General features: G+C 38.4%; 1 protein-coding gene across 4 annotated transcripts in view; it reads right to left on the minus strand.

Moving 5' to 3' along the window:
* The window catches only part of LOC108112856 (semaphorin-2A), a 36,076-nt gene that overhangs the window by 5,811 nt on the left and 4,321 nt on the right, over positions 1–25,944 (minus strand). Inside the window, exons 1-5 of one of the 4 annotated variants that reach the window (XM_017223180.2) lie at positions 13,456–13,561; positions 12,365–12,756; positions 2,701–2,788; positions 2,428–2,479; positions 296–364 (exon numbers count right to left, since the gene is read on the minus strand). In XM_017223180.2, the coding sequence (XP_017078669.1) occupies positions 296–364; positions 2,428–2,479; positions 2,701–2,788; positions 12,365–12,533 (378 nt within the window). In that variant the 5' untranslated portion in view covers positions 12,534–12,756; positions 13,456–13,561. Of the gene's footprint in view, positions 1–295; positions 365–2,427; positions 2,480–2,700; positions 2,789–12,364; positions 12,858–13,455; positions 13,562–25,944 lie in introns of those variants that run through there. The other 3 variants (XM_017223179.2, XM_017223181.2, XM_017223182.2) reach the window with 3 other exon arrangements.

The raw sequence follows: 25,944 nt of genomic DNA on the forward strand, positions 1-25,944 counted from the left end.
TACCTCCGCTGGGATGTGATTTATTTGTGAGTATAAATATATATATGGGAATATATAAGGCAAGTGCAGAGGCGCACCGGAATTTAACAGGAAAAGGTAAAACAATTGTGGTCCACAAATTCGTAGTCAAGGGAAATATAAAATTCTTATGAATTCACAGAAAAAAAAACTGTACTTTTATGGATTTTCATGTCCTTTGTGCCTTGTCGGAATTTTTGATAATTTATTTGAAATTTAAAATCATTCTATGATTATATTAAAGGTAAATCTGTCTTATTTTTCTGTTACAACTCACCTGACTTTTGCCTTTGGAAACGCAGCTAACCACATCATCGCGTGTTGGCTCCAAGTTGATCACATCCCGCTGTAACGAAAAGTAAACCAAAGATAAATTAGCCAAATATCTAGCAAATCGAATCGAGTTCACCTGCCCCAGAGATTGCAGGCCATTAACCATTAGGTTAAAAGCTCACGTGCCGTGGCTTCTATCAATTCAAAAATTCAATTTACTCAAAAAAGCCGAAATACAAAAATTGTATATTGCAAATGTTGCGTCTGCCGCATGCGGCATAAACTACAACTAGCAGCAGCAGCAGCCGCCGCCGTCGTCGTCGTCGTCCGTGGCACCTTCAGAATGCTTTCAACTAAATTTATTTATAAATCACGTAATGTTACCCAAGCACACACGAAATATTTTCACGCACCAACCTCCATTTGCCGTCGCAGCCACCCAGAGGGTGGCAAAACCCACCAACCAACCTTCCTACCAAACCACCTACCCATCTACGCCCACTTGGGAGGCCAGGCAGTCGCAGCAGAGCGTTCATATAAAACCAAAATCATGTATTATTTAGTTGAATTTGCATTTGGCGCATAAAGCAGCGGGAGCAGTGCGAGGAGGAGCAGCCGGAGCCGGAGGAGGAACAGGTGCAGGAGTTGGGTGGGTCACATGGAATCACTGAGGCAAAATAGATAGCAGTTATCTAGATTAAATTCACGAAATGGTAGAAGTTCATTTTAAAAAAAGAAAGTCAATTTTTCTTATCATTTTGGGTGAGAGTTGAGAAAATTCTAAGAGAAATATATCAGAAAAATGTCAAAGGCGGGTTTCATCGTCCTTCTAACCTTTGAAAATATGTTTCAGTATTAAGAAAACTGTGTTTTACATATTAAATACAAGCTTGACATGGAATAAATGATAGTTCATTGAGTATCAAAGAGGCTTTCAGCAGGACTAAAGGATTCATCTTTCTTCTAGAATCAAGCTCCAATAGTAAGGAATTGCATAGCAAAACTAATTTTATAGATTTTAAACCATTCCTTTATGAAATCTCTAGTTTTCTTAACAATTATCATTTATTCTCACTGTGTATAGGCCAGAACCAAATGATGCCCACGGCGAATGTATTCGCACTTAACCGCATAAAATATATTGACGTATCCTGGCTGGCGAACATGCTACAAGGAAATATAACCTCTTAGACTTTTACGATTCGGCTCGGAGATGCGTTGTAGTAGGGCCTCCTGGAAATGGAATGGAATGGACTAGAGGATCCGGGACCTGTGAGAAGCAGCAAGTCAGGTGTACGATGCTCATAAAACAAACTTTTGCAAGTCATAAATTCATAAACAGCCCAAGACCAAGACCAAGACACGGGCTGTAGCACTTCCTGTAATCGAATTGCCTGGCAAATGTTGTGGCAAGTTCGCGTATGTGGCCTCTCTTCCAAAAAAATATATCTGGGCAACGCATAAACCTGAGCCTGAGCGAAACCGAACCAGTTCGGGGAATTACATCCGGAACATAATGCCCGGACAGGAGAGTGCATATTAAATATGTTTTTTGGTCCCCTTTTTTTTTTTTGTCATGTTGGAAGTTGGCAGTGGAACCTTTGGGTTAACTAAAATAAACATTTTTTGTGCTGCTGCTGCTGTTGCTGCTGCGCTGTGGGAATCGAAGATTTGTGGCTGTTGACGTCGTTGTTGCGCCATTTGAAGTGCGCCTAAAAGGCTGCTAAGCCGGTGTATTGTGCTGACAACGTTTAGATGTCGCTTTATGGCCACAAAAAGCTGCAAGAAGCTTAGCGGCCATTTGGAAACTATGGCAAACACATACAACCCCCTCCACTCCTCAGCTCCTCCACTGGCAACGTGGCGTATAATGAATTTTTAACAATATGCCACAGAACAGCAACAGCCGCAAGCAAAGTTGTTTAGCCCAAAAGCTTTTCACGATTTTTTCTTTTTTGGTTTTCCTTTGCTGCTGTCAGTTAGATTTGTGGCTCGACCCTCTGGACAACAAACCACCTCCCACCCCATTTGGTGACCTTTGGCGACGAAAGGACTTAGCCTAAAAGCGTGCTCTAGGATTATCATATTTGAGGCATTTAGTATAATCAGTGGCGAAGTCATGGCAGCGTTACTTACATTACAATTGGACGAGGAGATGTTCTGCAGGTTCACACGGAATACGCGATCCCTGGGAAAAGGAAGGAAAATATATATTTTATAAGAAAAAGATAGGTTGATGTGGTTCGGTATCAATAACTTAAAGGCTTCACAAGAATTATGTATTTTTATAGGCAAAGAAAGTCAAAAGTCGAGTTATATCAGAACTTATTCTTATTACTTTTCACTCAATTATTAATCTTTGTGGTTTGATTATTGAATTTTAGTTTATTAATAAGGTTATATACTCACATAGCTCCCACATAGAGCGTATCCCGATCCTCGTTCATATGGAATGTCCGATAGTACAGCTTGCCGCAGTTGAACTCCCGCACATGATCTGTAGAAATGAGAAGATGAAAAGAGGGAGAAATATTTCTGTTAAGTAAACTCAATATTTGCTCAAGAAATTTTCCCTAAGTGAACCGGACATGGCGTCTAGATAGTGTCAACAAAGTTTCCATTCCCGAACAGAAACGGCGGACAGGGCTGGCCACAGGCAAACAAGGAGCAGGAAGCTCGGTCTGGGAGGGAGAGGGCCAAAGATACAAATAGATATCCCATTTCAATCAAATGAAATTTTCCTTCAACCATCTTTTTTGTGCCTTGTTTGAAAAATAAGAGAGAAGTGTCTTGTTTATTTACATTGAAGTTTTCCGCGTAGCAAAGCAGAAAATAAACAGGGTTTTGGGGCACAAAATGCTTTTCCAAAACTCCCGGGCAAACAAGAGTCATTAATTACAAGTATTGTATTATGTTAATTTCTGTGACGTCGCTTTGTCTGCAAATTGTTTGCCCAACGGGATGATGCGTGTTCATATACGAGTCTGTGTATGAGTATGTTTGGGTATGTATTTGTGGTTATTATGTGGTTATTGCTAAATGCTGAGCACACAATTCTTTAATTAAACTAATTTGTATTTGCCCGCCTGTCACTCATCGCTACTTCAATATCATCAGCAATTAATTTTGCCGCCAAGGAGCTGATGGGAAATTATGAGATGAGCAAATGGGGGAAGGGCTTCCAGACAGATATGGGAAGCTGTGGCAGCCAAAAGTGTCAAATGTCGTTCAAGTAATATGGATGACCGAGGCATTATCCCCCTCAGTGGATGCCGGACAATGGCCAAAAGTATGACAGAGGTCAGCAAAAGGAGCAAACAAAGGGCAGGACCCCAAAAAAAAAAAAAATAAACTCAAACCAAACTGAGAACCCAAAAACTGGCATCCGATTTATGCTCATGCTCAACACAATGGAATATGTAAATATGGAAAGGAAACCCAAGAACCCACCCACCGGCAGAAAATGTAGCTATTTTTGATTTCCGATTTCGAGTGAATATTTTTTTTTTCGTTGTTGTTGTTGTGATGGGGGAATATAGGGTGAGAGGGGAAAACAACGGGCAACCTATTGGCCAACTACAATGGAAGTGCGCTTACATATACATTCACTCGCATCCTTGTTTGCATGCACAATTCGGATAGAATGTCCTTGCCAAACAGGAAGTCGACTTGTGTACGCTTGAAATGCTTTTGTACATATTTTTATTGTGAATGCCTGTCGAACTTTCCTGCTTTTTCTTCAAGTTTTTCCCTTTGCCTTTTCTCTTTTTTTTTGTAAGTTTTTCTCTCTCGCATCTTAAAGTCGAAAAAACAGAGTCTTTAAGGCTGCAAAAATAGGCAGACAAATAAACTAATAAATAATTTGCATTTACGCAACTTAATTGGCCACATTGAGTTGCGAGATTGGCAAGTCAATATATCGCAGTATTTGCCCTTTGAGCCAGAAAACTATAAATGTTTCATGGACACTGTGGAATGGTTAAATCTCGCCCGGCTCTCAACGATTTGCGAAATTGTTTATGGGGGCCAATTGTCATCGGGAAAGCCAGTAAAAACATATTGCCACGATTTCATGACTGGATTAAGCCAATAAAAATATGGCAAATATTAACATAAAATTGATGGCACTAAAGAACGTGAACTCTAGCGAATCGAGGTTATCCAATCGGATTATGTGACAGAGTGAAGAAGGCTTTCAAGATGGTTGGTATGGAGCATATTGTATCTTTTCTTTGGTTTTGAAGAAAAGAAGAAGGATACAAGGATGTATCTAGTGCCTTAACTAGTTTAAGTTGCAATATATATCCCTCTGGATCTTTTTAACTTAATCTTTAACTAATCACCCTCAGCCAAGATCCGTTTAAAAATCCAATTCAAATCCCCCCAATGCGCCGCTTAAGCTTGCCCAAAGGCAAACTGTAAAAATCCTTTCAAAATTTGACATTTAAGATGTGAACTTTATTTGCTTTTAATCCAAGTCCAATCAAAATCAAATTGCATTTACGAGCTGCGCCTTTGAGTAACCTAAGGAAAACGAAGGGAAAAAAAAACAACAAACGCCAAATTTTATATTCCTTTTTTTTTCTTGGCTTGGCAATTTTCTTTTGGGATTTTCATTGGGCTGAGTAGGAGAGTGCTTATGTGTATGAGCATTTATGACTCCGCCATATATGTCAATAATTTTTATGCTCTTCATAAATATGCGTTTGGCTTTTACGACCAAAACGTTGCCCCACCAACCGCGTGGCAAAAAACGGAGCGAAAGGAGCCGAGATGAGGCAGTCAAATCAATTTCTGGAAGGGAGAAAATGACATTTCCGAAAACGTTATTATCAAATCAAATGCGAGTGTTGGCCAAAAAGGGGGGTGAAGCCGAGGGGATTGCAATGAGCATATTGTAAATTTAATGTTGTGCCACCCACTCAAACCTCCCATTTGACCGTGCCCTAAGGCAGATGCTGAGAGTTACTATATGTAGATGTATATATATATCCCCATGTCAGTTGCAGGTGCACGGACTCCGGTTGACATTTACCTTTGAAATGTTAAGGTAAATTCCAAATTTGTCGCAAAAGATGACACACAAACTGTTGCCGGTACTCAACTCAAGGCTTTTATGTCGAATCAATACCCTGGAGCTACTTTCAAGTTTATTCTAAGCTCGCTATGCAAATAATCTTTAAAATGGGAAAACCCGAATTTCCTTTGATAATGTTCCAACATTCTAAAGGGAGTCTAGACAATAGAAAGATTGCGAAAAAAAGAGAGAAAGCAGGACTAATCAACGAAAATGGGAAATAAAAGATGAAGAAAATAAAGCAAATTTTTTGTAAGTTAAACTTTGGTTTAAATATCTGGTATAACGGAAAGTTAGAGCTTTTCCGATATCAAAAATATATAGAAACATTTCCTTTTATCAATAAATATTGGTTTATAAGATGGAGTCAAAGATCTACCCCATATAAACTGAAAATTAAACCCTTTATTTGATTTCCCTGCAAAATATCCCTGCTGAAAATTCCCAGCTATTTCACTGCTTTTGCTAATTATGAAAAATTCACGTCGGCTCTAAGCACTCGAAAAGCCGTCTAGACGTCTGCACCTGGGCACCACCTGCTAACTGCAACTGAAAAGGGAGGTGCCCAGAGAGGGGTGTATGGTTGAGAAAAGCCAAAGAAGAATAGGATTTTCCGGAAAAGGAGGAAAGGGGTTTTCCAACCGAAATGCTTACCCAAAGTGGTTGCCATTTCATTTGTACAAAACAAAACGAAACAAAACACAAAATATAATTAAAACGCATATGTGCATGGTAAATATACTTATTGTCAGCACTGTACTCGGCACTGGAATGCCCAAAGGCTTCGAAATGCAGCTTTAACTCTATACTATACGAGGTGTGTTCAAAAAGTAAGGTGACTTTTCAAATTTCGCGGGCAACATATTTTCGATTATCGTTTTTTTTGTTTTGTTATATTGGTACACTCTTCCCTAACATCTGTACCAAGTTTCAATGGAACATCCTCTTTTGTTTGGTTGTGAGAGGCGTAAAAGGTACAAGTTGTTTTGCGAGCTCGGCGATTTTTTGCTTTTTCGGTCTTGGCTCGTCTGGGCTCTTCCATTGGGACGATTGGGCTTTGGTTTCGATATCATAACCATATACCCATGATTCGTCACCAGTTATGACCCTTTTGAGTAAATCTGGGTCGTCGTTGACGTCATTCAACAGCTCTTGAGCGATGCTCATGCGACGGTTCTTTTGGTCAAAATTCAGCAATTTCGGAACAAACTTCGCTGACACACGACTCATACCCAAAACGTTTGAAAAATTTCATGGCACGAGCCAAGCGATATACCGACATCTTCAGCAACTTCTCTGATAGTGATTCGACGATTTTCCAAAACAATTTTCGTCACTGCTTGAACGTTTTCATCAGTTGTTGACGTGCTTGGGCGTCCAGACCGAGGCTGGTCATTGGCATCTTCCCGGCCATCTTGGAAGAGTTTGTACCACTTGTACACATTTTTTTTACTCAGAACAGTTTCACCGTATGCCACTGTCAACATTTCAAGTGTTTCAGAGCACTTAATTTTATTTTTTACACAAAATTTGATGCAAATCCTTTGATCCATATTTTTCGATAGCAAAAAATCGCCGAGCTCGCAAAACAACTTGTACCTTTACGCCTCTCACAACCAAACAAAAGAGGATGTTCCATTGAAACTTGGTACAGATGTTAGGGAAGAGTGTACCAATATAACAAAACAAAAAAAACGATAATCGAAAATATGTTGCCCGCGAAATTTGAAAAGTCACCTTACTTTTTGAACACACCTCGTATACACTGCAGTCATGAAATGTCGACAGGAAGTTTTTCGAGGGAGGAGGGAGGGTGTGGTGCGAAACATTTTCAACTCAATTTAGTTCATTTTATGGCAGCAGTCAGCAGCAGCAGCGCCAATGCGCAGCAGCAGCGCAAGTTCATTTTGTTGCAAAATAGCAAAAATGCAAAAAACCCAAAGAGCGCACTCATAAAAAAGCATCAAAAGAGCAGTCAAAACACCACTAGACAGCGCAGCAACTGCAATGGCAATAGCCAGCATACTACCAGGAGTGTATCCTAGTTATATGGCCTGGACATCGCCCGAAAAGCTGCCAACAAAAACGCAACAAAATGCGGATGCGGTAACTGTTTCATTTTTGGTTAAAAACGAGGTGGAAGCAGAGGTAGAGCAACTTCATTTGATGAGCTCATGTGTGTGAGAGTTTGTGCCACATAAACGGTTCAAATAGTTTTAAAACCTCACTTTTTTATACCCTTGTAGAAGGTATTTTCATTTTCATTTTCAACTGAAATTTAATGAGCAAAAAAAAAGGGAAATTAGGGGAAAAGTTTGGCTTTTATTTTCGGTTATTGGAGAAGGTATTTATAAAGGGTTCGGAACATAAAAAACTGAAGGTAATCAAAACCACGTTGAGGGCAAACTTTATTTAAATCAGGAAAAAATATATTTTTCTTTGTAAAAAAAACATTGAATAAAAATTGATTGGAGGGCGAGAGGTTGTATTCTATTAAATGGAATTTTCATTTATTTTCATTGATGGAAACTTGCATTATTTATTTCTGACTAATTAAGAGGGTTAACTTCAGTATTTGTTACATAAAAAAATGATATTTTTATCATTAATTAAAGTAATTTACTTACAAATGGTTTCCCAAAATGTATAAGTTCCTAGCCTAGCCTTGTTACCCTATTCTCCCCTGACGTTAGAATACATTTTTTCTGGTGTTTTTAACCCCATCACCTTTATGGCAAATTTGCTTGGTAACTAAAACATTCTGCGGCTCGCTTAATTTGCCATGAATTCAGAGAGTCCAGGCTGCAGCTGCAAGTCCTGTTTGCCACTTAAGTGCGCACAAAGCCGCAAGTTGCTTGCCATATGCAACATATTTTGGCCAGACAAAAGAGAATGCAAATTCTGGTCTTTAGCATGCTTAGCCTAAGTCAATTAAGCCAACACAAAATGCAAATACCCAAGCATATATAATATATATGTAATACTCCTCCATGGCCAGTGAATGAAAATTTAATTAAATTTCACCTTAAAATGATGGGCAAATTGAAATTAACGTTAAGCGAGTTGTTTGCATCAATTTAAGGTGATTGAATTATGGCAAACGACAAAATCTGTGGCCTAACTGCATTTGCAGTTGATTGATTGCATTTGGCCTGCTGCCTGTGCTAATTGCTTTTGCAACATTTTGCCGCACTTTGCTGCTATCGGACGCAGCTTCCTCTCTTTTTAAGTTTTCCTCTGTCTTTCCTCGACCTTTTTTTTCTGTTGTCGGCTCTTTTCCTTCACCCTGCAAGCGATAAGCGGACTTCCTCTGCTGTAATCAGCAACGCCTACATTAAGTGGGCTCCATCAATCGAATGTTGCATAACTATGTGTAGATATTTGCAAGGCCACTGGGAAAAATCAAAGACTTTTTAAGCTTAAAATTAAGAATTTTAGATTCAAATAAGATATGTCTCCATATATAAAAAATTCTACATAAACAAAGAGACTTTAATGGGTAAAAAATATAGCTCTTTGCTTTAGTATCTCATTCTTATTATAACCTAAGAAAGATTACCTTAAGTCAAACTTAACCCAAGTTTCATTTTGGATTAAGCAATAAATTTAAATTAATAATGCCAGGCTAACCTTCCCGAATCCTTTGCTGGCTTTTTCAAAGTTTTCTTACAGATTAAAGTTCTAGAGCGGCGTTGTTTTTTCCAAGTGGACTTGGCAAAAGTTGTCCAAGGAGAAACGTGATTTTCCTTCCGTTCTCGCTGGCCAACTAAAACTTGGTCAAAAGGGTCCGCTTTAAACACACTTTTAATGATGTTGACGCCGCCAACGCCGATGCTTGTTGCACCTTGCTTGGAAATTGTTCGTTCCGATTCGCAGGGAAGCAATATTAAGCCGCACTGTGCACAACTGTAGGTGTCGGGCATTGCATTGAAATTCAATTTAGCGGGAAACTTTCCATTGTGAGTGAGCGACTCCATGCACAGCTCCACGCTGACATGCTTTGGGTGGTGCCCCGGGTACTCGGTTCCCGGCTTGATTCCCAGGCTCAAAGCCAGGTAAATCCCCACCCAATAAAGCCACCCGGCTCAACAGCAAAGGGGTGGGCTCAATGAAAGAGCTACTGTGTGTGAACAGCCTTTGACATTGCCATGATGAAGTGGAACTTGCTCAGCTGCAGCCAAACCCCACAGCTACTCCCTCTAAAAAGCTTGACAAAAAAAAACAAGAAAATACAAAATATAAAAGCCGGGGGCAAGAACTCTGCTATCCCTTTATCGCTTTTGTCGTTTTAATGGGTCAGCAGTGTGCCTACAGTTTGACAAAGACCACAACCCACAGCAAAGCTCTTAAAGCTGTTGCATTTAGAAAAAAAAAATCCAGCAGACAACTTGCAGCCATTAATCCCCAGCTCTAGCTCTATTTGTGGCAATAAAAAATTAAACTAAGAGTTGAAAATAAATAAGAAATGATGGCCATAATTCTAAACTGTCGCACAGCTCTCTTGAAAGTTTTATTTGCTGCAGCTATTGTAAGTGGCAAGCCAAGAACAAATGAGTTCATTATGCTTAGATGAAGAGTTATGGTTTATCTTGAAGTTGGATATGATATATATTTGAATAATTAAAAAGTTTAGATATGGAAATAGTTTGAACCAATGCAGAAGTCAATCATGTTTAATAAATGCTTAAGGAAATACAATAATAATGGAAAATTGGAGCATCAGTTAATGACTTTTACCTAGATTTAGCTTTAAACTTATAAAAACTTATAACACAAAAGTCTTTCCGAGCATTTTTAAGATCTTTATAAATATTTAAAGTAATCCCCCGAACACTTAATTGTTTAAATACAATGAAATGTGTGAATTTTATCAGCCAACTTTATTTTTCAAACCATTTTTTTAGGTCAGCGGGACGCCTGTAGTTCTGTAGTTCAACCTCTGGCTACCTGCCGGTCAAACGAGTCAATAATCTTGGGTTAGCTCTTTATAATGAAGTCATTACACCTTATGTCAAACAACAGGCCAACTTTGTATCTTTGTATCTCTTGTAGAGAGCCCAAAAGAAGAAATAATGTGGGGAAGAGCCGTCTGGCAGACACAAAGCCAATATAAAAATAGAATTTAGGAAAAGAGTGGAAGAAACATCTGTCAAACCGCTGAGTCAACCAATTGAAGTGGTTTAGGTGGTGAGAGAGCAGCGGGAAACGGGAGTGGGAAATTCCATGGAGGGACATAAATTTAGTATTCCCCTAAAATAAAATGCAATTAATTTCATTTAAATCAATAAAAATAGTGCTTTTTCATTTACAGACGAAAGAAAAAAAAAACATGTAATAAATTTGCCGCATCAACGGGGGAATTTATAGTTGACATTTTAGAGTTTTGTTGTTATTCAGTTCGGTGGCTTTTGTGGTTTAAGTGTTTTAATTTATGGCTCGGTGATCGGCTTCTATATAGTGCATCTGGTGCAGTCTCCAGCCTGCAGTTCTGTATATAGTTTTTTCGATTTTTGCCAATATATATATATTTGGGTATATAACTCCTTGGAAAAGTATGCGCAAACAGCTTGAACGATTCTCTAATCGCCTCACGTTTTCCCCAGGGGCAAGTGCTTAGCTATTGAGTTTACAGCGCGCAACATGCGGCAAGGACCAAAAGTTGTTGTCGGCACGTGAAGTTTTATGCTGCACTTATAGCTTATAGTTAAAGATATAGTTGAGACAAGGGGCTGCTGCTGCATGACCGGCATTCTGGAACGTGGACTATTAGAAAATGTTTACTGGTCTTGACCCGAAGTTGGTTCTTTTTTTTCTCTTGTTTCGCCTTTTCTGGCCAAATGAGATTTAAATTTTTTATACAACATTCTCTACGTTCTCTTTTGGATGATGGCTTTTTGCTGTTCTACCACATTTATTGAACTCTGTGGAACTTTCAATCAACCTCAAGATGATAAATTAATGCTGCCCAAAAAATTATTAAGCAACATGCCTCAGCCGTAAAATCGTAAAGAAAACCAGTTTCTTGCCTCTCATAGATGAATTTTAAATAACTTTTAGGTCTTAATGACTCAATAAAACTGGTCAAAAATTCAGAAATGAACAAGAGCTTGGGAAAAAGCCAAAAGGGAAACCGACTTTGATTTCGCATTTAAATGGTAAAGTATTCACATTCTTCTTGTTTGAGGAGGTTGGGGGAAGGGAAGAGCGGGCGGACTGGTATTAAGAGAACCCAGTCAATTATATATCATTCAGGATTTATCTCTGTGGATTATGGGGGCTGCATATGGTTAAAATATGATTACATTATTGGTATTTGTTTAAACATGAAATATGCATATGAATAGCAACAATTCACAATTGCACCAGGCCAGTGAAATATTCACTATGAATGGCAACGCATTAATATGCAAATTATAAATAACAACAACAATAACAATGCTCCAAGCCAGAAATGGAAAATGGCTCAAACCAACATAAAGGACACGGGGGAAAAAAGTGCAAAAAATAGGTGCAATTGAAATCGAACCAAACGAGATAAATAATAAAGGCATAAAGAACATGTGCGAATATTATGGCAAATAAATTACAAATTTGTTGTTGCCCGAAAGATTGAAAAATAATATTGGCCAACTGCTAAAAAACGGATGGGCAGGAATATTTCGGTTAACCGAAGATCTGAATACCCTAAAGGGAACGTTAATTAACACCATTAAAAGGTTAAGTGTTGTTGTTATTATAGAAATGGTTAGGACTATCAATTGATAAATATTGTTATTACACTATACATATATTCAAAGTTGAAAATGTATAAGTTCTTTCAACTCGCTGAATGCCCTTCTCTATCAACACTTTTTACCAAAAATTAAAGTACCCTTTAGGGTAGCCAAGAAAAACCGCTGAACATGAAATTTAAATTTATTTAACAAATGTATTTTAATCCTGTGTTACCCCAACCCCTCTCTCCCAATATTTTTTTACCGTTAGTTGGCTAGTTACCTGCACTGTATTTCCCATGGTTGTTGCCCTGATCGTTGCCAGTGCAACAAGGACGCTCATAGTAAAAGTTCCAGGTGTTTTCGTAGTCCGCTGCCGTCTCGCTCACACTGCAGGATAGTAGCAGTAGCAGCAGGAGTGCGAGGAGTGGCGTTAACTGGAGTAGCGGCATTGCGTGGGCGGTGGCGAGCGAGTGAGGGAAGGCGAAAGCGACCCTCAAACCTCAAATTGGATTACACAGAGAAAGAGATAGCTAGTGCGATTGCTTGTTGATTTTACTGTTGTGTGTGGAATGTGAAAAACCGGCGCCGTTTTTTCCCAGGAATAACTGTTAACACATTTAACTTGTATTATTTTTACACACTTTTGCGGCAATTGCAATGGAATTGATTTCACTGGCAAATGGATTTTAAAATAAACTTCTTCCCTCGGGCGATTTATAGCGCCCCTGTGTTATTTTCTTTTTTTTTATTATTTATTCCCGTTTTTCTTCTTCCTTTTTTTTGGGGACCCGAAGTGGTCGTAGTGCCAATTTCGTTTCGGATTAATTATGTATGCGTTGCAGGCGCATAAAGGCGTAATGCATTTTACACAGTTGTGTGTTCAATTCGGTTTTCAATTCGATTTCAATGCATTTAGCACTCGCAAAGCATGTGCGATATAAAGATAAAGGCAAAAAGGAAACTTGAAAACTGGTTTATTATATGCCCACGCTCCCGGGGAAAACAAAAGGGAAATAGATAAAAGAAAAACTCCCAAGAGAGGGCAAACAAATGCGTTACTTTAATGTTTTAACAATTTAAAAGGCATTGCCTCAATAAATAAATGATTAATCTGCAAATATTTCCTTGGTTTCAATTTTTAATATTGCCTTTAACTCGCACACATAAACACATTCACGCACTTTACACACACAAACACACACACTGACAAAGAGAGCCAGAGATACACACTTGAGTTGTTGTTGGGAGTTTTGGTTTATTGGAATTTCGAATATTGAACTCCGAATTGAATGAACTGCATTAGGCCAATTGGTTTGGTTATAGCTTAAAGTATTTTCTTTGAATGAACACTTTAAAATATTTTATAACTACCGCTCAAGGAAGTTTACACTTGAAAAAAGAATAAGAATTAAAACCGATCGGAAACACCAAACACAAAAGAACAACCGACAACAAGTAGAAAAAGAAAACAACAACTGCACGATCACTCCGACGGCGCAGCTATGAGAAATACACTAAAGCGTTGTTGTCGGGCAAATATCGCAAAGCGGTTTTGGTATATACCAACGGCTATGATCTTTTAGTATTTCATCGTGAAATTCAAATATTTCAGGGGTTTTATTTTGTATTATAAATTCAATAGTAAAAACTGAAAAAAAAATCAAATAACGATTTATTAACAAAATATTTTATATTTTTTCTCGGGACGAAAGTCAGTAATGCTTGTTAAGTATTTTTGGCGAGCAAATTTGTATTTCTTCCAATGGTTGTTTCTGAAATATATATATATGTTACCTAAAAAGTGACTGTTGAGACTCATCGCATTGTTAAAATAAATAAAAACGTTTCATGAAGTGGCCTAAACTTTTAATATAAACTTTTGTTTAATATTCGTGGAACGTCGTGCTTTTACAGTTGCCAAAAATTATCCTTGCTTCGTGCCACAGAATCGCATTGCAAAATGGCGGCATTCAATTTTCGTATTTTACCGTGCGGAAGCGGCGAAGTGATTTTTAGCAAGGACAACAAGGACGACAATTTTGGCAATAAGCAAACATTTGCTAAGCCAGACAAACAAAACGGCTAGATGGATGGCTAGATGGCAGAGTACAGGTATGCAGACGGGCACGAACTCTTGCATTTAGCCGCCTCGAGCGGCAATTAAACACAGTTTGGCAGTGTCTCTGGCATTTGAGTGTCTGCCTGGCAAAATATTTAATTAAAAAGCAAGTCGGTTATGTTTTCGTTTTCGTCTCTCCTTGATATTTTCAATTGTGTGTGGGTGCAACCGTGTGCGAGTGTGTGTTTCCGACATGGGCGTACGGATAGGGGTTGAGTTCTATTTAATTAAAATATTTTATAAGCCTAGAATTTTTGATCTCTGATTATCTGATAATATCAAGGATTTCTTTGTCAAAATATTTTTTAATTTTTTTTATTTTAATTTTTATGTAATCACTTAATAAATAAAATTATAATTATAATATTGAAAACCCCTTTGGAAATTCCTTTGTAAGACACTGCTAGTCATTGTCTGTCTGGCCTCTTCTCTCTGTTTGCCTGCTAATGAGTTTTCCCAGCATCACCACACTAGTTGTCCTCCTCGCACGCCCCCAACATACACCCACACGCCCCAAAAGAGCACTTGCATCATGATACTGTTGAAAATTTTTGACACATGTTCACCCATACCAACCTTCCTCAATATTCCCTTCTCATTCTCTCGTCCGTTGTTGTTGTTGGTGCCTTTGTAGTTGCTTTGATGTTGGGTGCTATTTTTGGGAATTTTTTTTCCTTTTTCGGGGGATAGCCTTTCAAGTGCAGCAGCGACAACGTCGCCATTGTCATTTGTTTTCGCAAACGTTTCTTTCACACAATGTCAACTTTCAACAAAGGACTTTAATTAAGTCCTTAATGACAGCTTAATTTAGCGCACTTTGCCGAGCGCGTATGCCCCAACACGTACACAAACAAAGGCACACAACGCACACACACACACATAGAGTGTTCTTCACACACACGTTGCCTGTCCTGCTCTAAGTTAATTGGGGATAGGATGGGAAGGTTGTGTTTAGTTTTTTCACGCTCTCTTCATCTTGGGGATGTTCAGTTTTGGTCAATTTTATCAAACAAAAACTTTTTTAAGGGGGTAAAAAAGTAGTGACAACCTCAGCTAAAATGTACGAAATTAAATGATTAAATTGTTACATAAAAATTATAACAAATTCAATTTACTTCTTTAGAGATAAAATCTTAATTTGGTAATAAAATATATATATAAAATGCTCTATAAACTTAACCGCACTTGTATTATTTATTGCTAACTAAAACTACTTCTTTTATTAAGGGTGCACAATGGAGAGGATGACAGCGTGGGAGAGTGCTTAAATAGCATTTTGATTATGCCAAATAAAACATGAAAACTTGTCTCGCCAAACATTGTTGGTCGCTCAACTTGTCAGCGGCCAGCAACTTTCCATGCATTATATAAAAAGTTGGCCAAATAACCAGCAGCGAACTACACCAACACACACACACACACACACACCACACATACAAAAACAGCTTGGAAAAGCGATAAAAACCATTTGTTGTGGATGTCCTGTTTTGTTATTTGTTGTTTTGCTGCCTGTCCTTTGTTGTTTTGTTGTTGTCCCAAGTTGGCTTACTCAAGTTACTTACAAAGATTTCAATGCACTTTCTTCCTACCAACTTGTTCGCGCAGAAAGCCAAAAAGCAAAAAAGGAACGAAAAAGAAAAGCTGGACTGACCGACAATAAGAGCAACAACAAGTACAGTAGAACGGGCCTATCAAGAACTTTGTAATTTGCTCTGCGGTCCTGAGACGAAATACCCAACGGATTGATAACATATTGCTGCATACTTTTAGGTGGATTGATGATATTATAACATTTTTGTTTAAAAAAACCTCAGTAAAGTTTTAAGACTTATAATCTTAATCAAAAAAGTTGTTATTCATAAATTTTTTTTTTCAAATATAAATCTGGTTTCTGCTAGCAAGTTTCGACTGTGGAAAAGCATTGGCATCAGCGGCGAACAAGAACAAGAACGATTTGACTTCTGGAAACTGTCAGAGCAAGCAAATGGCACTAAATATTAAGTTTGCCGTTGGAACTTGACCAGAAAAAGTAAACTACGACCAAAACTTGGCCGGCCAGAACTAATGAAAGCTTTCTGCAAGTGTGAGGAGTGTGTGTAGAGTGTGTATATGTGTGTGTGTGTGTTTGGGCTAAAAGTTTTTGCCTTTTGGCTCGACCACAGAATTTCTCATGAGTTGGCGCTGCGGCTGCGGCTGCACTTGTTTCAAGTTCAATTAATTTTAAGTGCGGCAGCAATTGTGTTGCACATTGTTGTTCCACTACTCGTTTGTTTACAACGACTCTCTGTGTGTTTTTCCTGCTTTTTCCCTGCCTTTGGCCCAAGTTGCAGGCTCTTTTTTCTTGCCTTTTTACAGGGATTCAACTTTGGCCTGACATGCAATGTCAGCGCCTGTGTTTATGCTATAAATAATGCAGCATATTTTGCATAATGACAAGTTATCGCACACAAAACATAATTGCATGTATTTGTAGTGCATACTAGATGACGTCACCTTGGGTATGGGGAGAAAGAGTTTCCTTTTTACCCTCTTTTGATCCTTAAGAAGTTGTTAAAATAATAATTGTTTAATTTTTCATTTCATTCCTATTGATTAATTGCTATTTTGTCTATGACAGAGATGATGATTATCATAAATCAGAAAATATTGTCCATTGCTAAACCTTTTTGTGACTAAAATTATTTCCATGACATTAATTAGATTGCCTAAACCTGAACATATATCCCTAAGATCAAATCAGATATAGCTAGGAAGTAGGTGTCGTCGTAGTCAGCTGGAATTTTCCGGGATTAGTGTCACATCAAACAGACAGATTGCGGCAAAGTGCAGCTACGGAGAGATAACAACAAGAGTTGCAGAACAAGTAGCGAAAGAGCCAGATAAACAAATCTTGTCTAGCCGGAGAAAGCCAGAGGGATAAGGGATAAATGGAGAACTAGAACCAGAGCCAGGACCAGAGCCAGGGCGAGACCCAGAGACAGACTTCAGACTTCAGACTAGTCAGGAAGTTGGCTTGGCAGCTTCAAAGTCTAACTCGTCGGCAAACAAAACTTGCTGGCAGCTTTTCCTCCTCCGCTCTCTCTCTGTTTTTCCTTTCTTCTTCTCCTTTTTTTTTGTCTCCCTTTCCCATGTGCATAATTAAAAAAGCATTTTGGACGCCAGCTAGACGGAGTTCAACTACTTTCGGATTTATATTGTGTCACTCAATGCGACTGCAAAATACGGCTGCGAAATGCAAATGCGACTGCAAATGCAGCAGACGGTGCAGAATTCGTTGCATTTTGAATTGGGGAAAACAAAAGCGAATGGCGCTGGAGAAAAGCGGGAAAGCCGAGACCTTTTGATCGCGTTCAACAGACTAGAAGAAGTGCTTACCAAACTGGGGACACAAATTAAGCACTTTAAAGTGTGGCTACACCTACATTTTGACCCTCGCCCGGTCGTAGTACACTAAGAAAAATCTTATATTCTTCAGTTATAAAAAATATTCTAACAACTAAGAAACGTTTCTGTACCATTTTTAAAGATTATTAAAGATTAAACGAAACCAAATCATTTTTTCAAGTGCCCAACGTTGTCACTTGCCATTTCCCTGGCTAAATTTAGTATTTAATAAAAAAAAGGTGGATAATTTTATCGCTTAGCTACGGTGTGACCGCAGCAAAGCTGGGTTTTCTGATGGGTCAGAAGCCACAACTTCCAGCCGCATGTCAGCAAAGTCTGGGAAAATCCAGCTCGAAGTTTTTCCCCAGCCACCGCATCGCAACGCACTCGCTGTCAACTCTTTTGGATTCAGAATTTTTGCCATTGCCATCGCCATAACCATGGCCCTTTCTCTTTGGCGACATCAGGTGCAGAACCACACAACAATTAACCGACTCTTTGGTATGGGGGGGAAACTGGCTTTTGATTCGGCAGGAACAGATTTTCGCCTCCTTTCAAAGGCTCTCTGGGTAGGCATAAATCGGCTCGTCGAGGAGAAATTTTAATTCCAGCTGTCAGGCGGAAACATCACAAAGTCCCCATGTCGATGGCACACAGATGTATGAATCTTCTCCAGTTATGGCAACATTTTTCCGATTGCCACTCGTTTGTCATTGCGGGGCTTTCATTTTCCAATGTTTTTTCTTTCTTTCTGTCTTTTAGGCTGACCTCAGAAAAAAAAAAAGAAAACGTAGCTTGTCAGGATTGGGATAATTGAATTTCAAAAGTTGTTGCATCCGTATGGGACGGGCAGCCAGGCAGCAACAACTTGGAAAATGTCAGATTAATAATTTATCAATGTCGCAAGTTTATTGAAATAGATTTCCGCCCTTGTGAGACATTTGCATTTCCTGTTTCCGCTGAGCCATTGTTGTTGATGTTTGTTTGCCTGGCTTTTGCTTTGCATGTGCAGGAGTTGCATTTATGCAAATATATTCCGAATACATATTCCAGCATGCATACTTAAGTTTATTACATTTTCTATACAGAGAGAGAAATTTATGGTTGAAATTTGCGAAGGATCTCAATGGGAATATTCACCATTTTATGTAGGGTTAAGCTTAGCCATTTTCCAACCATCAATCATAGTAATATTAAAACCATTTGTTGTTTAAAATCCATATTGTTTGCCCTGTGCACTACACCCATTTCTGATCCCTAATTGATTGAGATGAATCTAACATTTCCGAGTAGTAGTCATGGTCCTCTCCTGTTCCTAATCCCTCACCCACTTCATTTTCATTATGTCAGATTAGAGCAAAAGTTAAACATTTCCAGCTACGGGCTGCATATTTGTATTAGCCAAGAATTGAATTTAGTTTTGCATATTTGAGATGCTCTCAACGAGATAACTGACCATTGTTTGCTACATTTTCTCAACCAACCCCCCAACACCCCACCTCATTAAACGAAAAAGTCAGAAAATTATGAAATGACTTTCCATACTTATGAGGGCGGAGGCAGGGCGATGGCATTTTCCTTTCAGACTTGGCATTATTAATTGCACAAACACAAACACAAATATAAAGTACAAATAGATATTCTGATATTCCGTCTCAGAGGAGTTCCTTTAGCGACGGTTATTGTTACCGTTAGACAGACTTCTGTTACTCCCCCTTCGTGGCGGCACGCCCTCTTTTATGCCTGTCTCATTGCGCCTTTGAACAAACAAAGGATTGCTCCTTTGTTGCCATTAAGTAAGTAGGCTTACTAAGTTGCAGCCGCTGCTGCCAGCTCGCAGCATTTGGCTCTTTTGTTCAAAATTAAGCGCATTAGAATTGGTTCGATGTGAAGGTGGGGCGGGATTTTGGCTGGCAAAAGCAAGAAACGCATTTTCCGAGTCAAGTGCAGAGTCAGTGCTTCTTAACCTTGAATGGCAACTCAAAGTTTTCTAATTACAGAAATATTTCGAACTAAAAATTGTGTTATTTATCAAAAGAAAATGCATTTTATAAGGTTTTTCCCAAAGTTTTTGATTTTTAACTCAAGAAAAAGTTAAAGAACTTATAGTAACTCCATCTTTTAATAGCCCCACAGTTCATGGCATTTCCCATATCACATTGGATTAAAAAAAAAATGCAATTTTAAACGATGTTGCGTGCCCCAAGTGGTTGCACTGCTTGACACTACTTCTTGCCACTGCAAAGTCAAGTGCAAATAAGCAAGTGGATAGAATGGGGGTCTGTTGGGGTGTTCTTGGGGGAAATGTGCTGCACGTTAAGTATTATCAATTTACAGCTAACATCGCCTGATTGCCGAACAGCACACAAAAGGTGAGGCAAGGTAACGGTAGAAGAAACCCAGGAAATCGAAAAAGTGGAACTCAACTCCCTGGGAAGGACACACTTGGTCCAATTGGCCACTTGAGCTCCTGCCGTTTGCCAGGAGCTTTTTTATGGCTCATTGCATTCGCATATATGTACGAGTATATATGTTTGTTTGTTTGTTTGTTTGTTTGTTTGCTCAGTTCTTTGGCTGTGTGTTGTGCATTTTTCATATAATTCCAGCTTCCAGGAGTGCAGAAAAATAAGTGTTAAAAGATTAGAAATTATTATTATGATTAACTTTAATGTTTAGAATAAATAAGTTGAAAAAACTGCATGAATTTAATCAATAAAAGTATATTTTTAACCCAAGAAATTCGCACTTTTCTTAATAATCTTTAAAATAAAAATATTCCTTATATAAAGACTTCTTAAAAAATCTAATATTTGACTTTATGATAGCTTCTATTATCTTTTTATTGATATCTCCATTATATTATTCTTCTCTGTGCACGAATCCTACGCTTCAAGTTGAAGTTCGAGTCCGGGTTTTTGGCTTTTCCTGCTTTTCCGGCAGGCAAGGCCACTTGGGAGCGTATATCCACATGCCACATGCAATTGACGTGCTAAGTAACTGTGTCTATGCCACCCTATACCCCCTATCCCTTTCCCTTATCCTTCTGTATCGCACATATATATATATAGGATATATCCTCTACGTGTCTCCAGCTCATTTGCCTTTGGCTCTCCGGGTAGCTCTTCTCTAATTTTCCAAAGCTATAGTACATACTTCTTCCCTTTTTCAAATGTCTCTCAAACGAAAAGACATATGCACTTGTCGGCTGTATCTGTATCTGTGTGAGTTAGTATCTGTGTTTGTGTGTGTGTGTGTTGTTTGCTTTGGTGTTGATTCCCAAAAGTATTTTGTATTTTCCATTGTTGTTGGCTTGTTCTTGCCTAACAATTTCCATCAAACTGTCTGTGTTTCTGTTCCCTTTCTCGCCCCCCAATTTCCCACACACTTTTCCCCGAGTAGCTTTCTCTGACTTTTGTTTATTTGGAGTATTTGTTACCAGCACAAAACATTTCGGGTTGGAAAGGGCACTCTTCTGTTTCAGTTTCAGCAGGATGCTAAAAAGGAAAATGTGTCCGGCAGTAAAAAGAATTCGATTTTAAGGCATTTTTACTGAAATTATCATAGAGAAAATTTTAGGTATAAAAAGGTTTATGGAAAAGCATTTTTAAAGTATTTTTGCTAGAATTATTATTCACATTTTTAAAGAAAATTTTATACAGCAAACATGATTTCATTTTTTCATGATTAAATTTTCATATAAACCCAAACTCTTTACCCCAAAAATTTATATAGAACAATGCATATAGCCGTTCATTATGAACTATGCATAATTATGAACCGGCAATGAGGAAAAACCAAAATCAAAATAATTATTATTTCCTTCAGGCCGGGAGCATTTTCAAAGTTCAAATTGAAATCCAGCCAGGGTTCGCTTTGAAGTGCGAGGGCAAAAGCCTGAGGAGCTGCTGGAAAAGTTTTCACTCGCTCGTTTCTACAGGAAATTTCAAGCCTCCGGGCTGGCTCTCAAGCTCAAATGACTCATTAAATTCTTGTTTTTGCCGGCCTTATATTTTACGCTTTTCGTTTTTTTTTGGAAGAAGAATTTTCCCGAAACACTTTTCTCTATGCAAAAATTTTCACTTTACTTCGCTTTCAATTTATTTCCCTACACGGGACAGATGCCAGCGACAATTTACAGGACTGTGGGCACTGGGAAAAACCAATGAGGTGTGGGGGATGGTAAAGCAGAGGGGTTTAAGGGTCAGGGGTTATATGGTGGTCCAGGGACTTCGTGCCATAATAAAACGCTCACTAACACAATTAAACGGGCTTTGCCGGGGTAAAAATGAATGTTAAGCAAACATGACAAGGCTTTTAAGTTTATGGAGCTACCCAGCAAAGCGCCCAACCATTTTCATCTCTGCTGGTGGGGGTAGACGACTAACATGTTCCTCTCTCACCAACCTTGCCTGTTTGCCTGTGGAAAACTGCTGCACTTACTGTCACTTTTCATATGCAAAGCGCTGTACGTCTGCCGTTAATTTAATAACATGTAACATTTTGCCAGGATCAGGTCCTCGGTTGGTCTACAAAGTGCCCAATTAGAGGGCGGAGTTTGGGTAACTGTGGGTTGTCTGGTTTTCCCAACCACCTACCATTTTCCACCTCTCCTCCTCCTCTTTTTTACAGTCACTGCATTTTGCAATAAATATCCAAAATTGCAATTGCCAAACACACACAAATACACACACACATTCACGGATACGAACGATTTGGCAATCATTTTTGGCTTTTGCGGAAGTTCGGCGAAAAATCGTTGACAAGCGACAAAACACTTGACAGCGTCAGCAGAGCCAAACAAAAAAAAAAAAAAGAACATAGGAAAAGTGGTAGAAAATGGCGGAAAAAAGGTTGAAAAGGTGGGCTAGAAAATGCCAAAAACAAATAAAATCACAGCTTCCAGCTGCAGGAACACCAAAAGAAGTTAAAACGAAACAAAAGTTAAACAAGCCAAGAAAGTTTCTGGCTGATCAAAACTTGAATACCCCCTCCTTGGGGGAATTTATGGTTTATGGTTTATATTTTTAAGCGTTCTTCAAAAACTAAGAGAAAGTTCGGGGAAATATTGGCCATGAATATTTTGTTAGAAAATTAAAAGATAGTTTTTTTACTTAAATTTGGTGCAATTTTTAGGAATTTAAACAGGAAAGTGTATTTAAAAATTAGTTTAGAACTAAGAAAAATTGATAAAAAATTACTTTTTAATATTAAAGTAATCATAAGAAAGCTTAAAAATATCTTAAATAATGATTGGAGTGAAAGAACTCACCTACCAGAACCCAAAAACCTTTTTAAAAATGCTTTCTATGTGCTCCCCCTTAATATTTTTCCAAATAATTCCCAATAAATGATCCCAATATACCCCAAAACTTGACAGGGTATCGGCACGTTCGAAATTTTGTGGTGCAAGCAGAGCTGAGTGCAAAAAGTGGGAGAAGCTGGACCGATGGCGAGTAAAAAGCAAACAACAAAAATGTGTAAATGTGCAATCAAATGAAAGAAAACCAATAATCGAAAAATGCCAATGCAGCGTGCTCACACACACAGACACACACGCAAAAGCTTAACAAAAAAAAAGAAAGGAAAAGCGGATAGCTTGGGAATTATTGGCTCAGAGGGTGAGGGGGGTAAAGGTGTAACTCAAGAGGGGCGAGAATTGGAAAATGCACTAAATAAAACATGAAATTGCAAAAAAATTCGACCATGTGAGCGGCACAAGGATGTCAGGTGTACCTCCAATCTCCAACCTTCTTCACCTCCTGCAACCTTGCCAATGCCAAGAATTTGCAGCTATAAATTGTTGTCGCAAAATAAAAAAATAGAGAAAAGAAAAGAAAAGAAAAGAGGGGTATAGAAGACTTCCTCCCGGGAATAATTGTGCACACAATAAATCAACTTGAGCAGCGGCAAACTGGCGAACAAAAGGATTTTTTCAATTTGCTAACGAAACACAGGACGACACACAGATACAAGCAAGAAGCACAAACACAAAATAAATGATAATAGCCTGGCCAACAACTATTGTTGGCCAAGTGTTTTTGCGACAGCGAAAGCCGCAAGCCAAAATGTCAAAATGCTAAATATTAATCATCATTATTTCAATCAACATTTATTAACATGGACTTTGCATTAGCACATAATGTATTTTTGACCTTTTGTCATTCTGCTCCAGAGGGTTATAGCCTTTTGTACCGTATACCCAAACCCAAACCCACTCACAAACCACATTTTCAATTTTGCCACAAGGGTCAGAAGTAAAAGGAGCCAAGGAAGAGTCACAGAGGCCAACATCCATTCGTTTGTCTTTGCTGCCTGTCCATGTGTATCCTAGTATATATGTGTGTGTGTGTGTGTGTGTGTTCTGCCCCCTTGGCACTTGTTTGTCAGCCAACTGGCATTCCCTTCCCTTTCCCAAAAAATAAAACCATAACCATCCAACCCAAAAGACCCCCACACCCGAAACCATTCTCAGAGTCATTTCAAACTCGATTTCAGTCATTTGTCTTTTGTCATATTAATAATTCCCTTTTATTATTGCCACCATGATAATAAGCTGTCTGCTATGACCGTTCCACTCGAACATCCCTTCCCGAGCAGCCAGCCTTCTCATCTTCCCAAAACATTTTCCATTATCCTACCCCGACCCCACTCCGACGACTTTTATATAATTTCGCATCGCAGCAAAAAGGTGCGCGTTCACCTTTTTTGCTCCGCTCATTAATAATAATATAAGGGAAATGGCTGGGGGATGCGTACCCTTGCCTCGATTCGGAGATGTTCGAGTGCAGCATTGTCCACTGGAACAAAACACTCGGGACCTTTTTTATGCACTGAGAGAAATCTATATTCGTGTTTATGATTAAAACTTACTTTTCATTAAGTACGATTAATGTCTTTTTTGTGGCCTTTAAAGAAGGTGAAATCACCCTCGATAAATGGGCCTTTAAGCTAAGCACAAAGTTGATATATCTAGTTCTCATTATGAATAGCTTTTAATCAACTGTTAAACAGATTATAAGATATTAATACTTCATAAAAAATATATACAGACTTAGTTAGAAACATGAACAAAGATAAATATCCCACCAGAACTTTATATATTTATAATATACCTAGGAATAGGCGAAGAAATTGTGTCATCTTCATGATTTTTACAAAATATCCTTTACTAAAATCTATCTTCTATGTATCTAAATATCAGCATAACTGTATTCCTTATGTTTAATATAATATATAATAATTTTTTAATGTTTTTCTTTCAGTGCCTTCCCCTCTCACTTGCTCTCTTTAAGTCATTAATTTTCATTCTGTTGTTTCTGGTGTTGCCTCTGTGCATCCCTCTTTTTGCAGGCAAATAATCTTAAGTATTTGCTCGTTGCGGTTCGCTTTGTAATAGATCATTAATAAGGAGTGAAAAAATTCCACAAATGCTGGCAAAGTAATATTAATGCAGTCAAGTGAGTTATTTACTAATTTGATAGATAACCGCAAAACTCAACTCTCAACCAAAGAAGAGCTTAACAACTTTTAACAGAACTTTCATAGTTAAAATTTTGCAATGTGTGTGGTGGGTTTTTTGGTTCTGAGTTGTGAGTTGAAGACAAAGGTGTTCAGAACTTGAAGTTGTCAGCTTGTTAAGGAAAGAGAGAGAGAGTTTTAAGCCTTTGCTGGCTAAGACAAAAAGTGCTTGCCAGCACACAACACAAACTTAAAACAAAAGTTCAGAGTTCGTGTGTGCTTGTGATTCGATTAGCTTTGGGGTTAAAAACAAGTTGGCTCCATTCAAATCAAAACCAAAAACCACAAAATATCAAGTGCCAGACGAGAAGGAACCTAACTTGATTTGCAATTATTATTGTTTAACAAGAAGCATAAGCCGACACTTATCCCGACTCACACACACACACACACACTCACAGCCAGAAAGCTGGCTTGTTTATTGTTGATACAAGAAGCCTTGTGAGTAAGGAAAATTTTCAAATATTTCGAAAGCCTTCATCTGCATCTCCTTTAGATCTCAAAACCCACACTCACAATTGTTGCTTTTACCAAGAATATATACTCAGCTGAAGGAGGGTTGGGGGAGGCGGCACATAAATCCAATGACAGAGCCAGACCAATGTCATCTTATTTTAGGCAAATGATAAATTGACAAATTTATTTGGGTCACAGCCAGGGCACATTCATCATCATTTGCTGTAAGGATTTCCATTGGGCCACGGGGAAATTGAAAATTTCTCTCTGTCGTTCGTTTATTATTTTGTTTTTTTTTCTTTTTTAAATATTTTTTTGAAGGAAGACTCCTTCACTCATAATGGAGTTGCTGGCCCAACAACAACAACTGACACTTTTGCCTA

This window comes from Drosophila eugracilis, unplaced genomic scaffold (assembly GCF_018153835.1).
Source record: "Drosophila eugracilis isolate 14026-0451.02 unplaced genomic scaffold, ASM1815383v1 contig_90, whole genome shotgun sequence".
Taxonomy (NCBI): Eukaryota; Metazoa; Arthropoda; class Insecta; order Diptera; family Drosophilidae; genus Drosophila; species Drosophila eugracilis.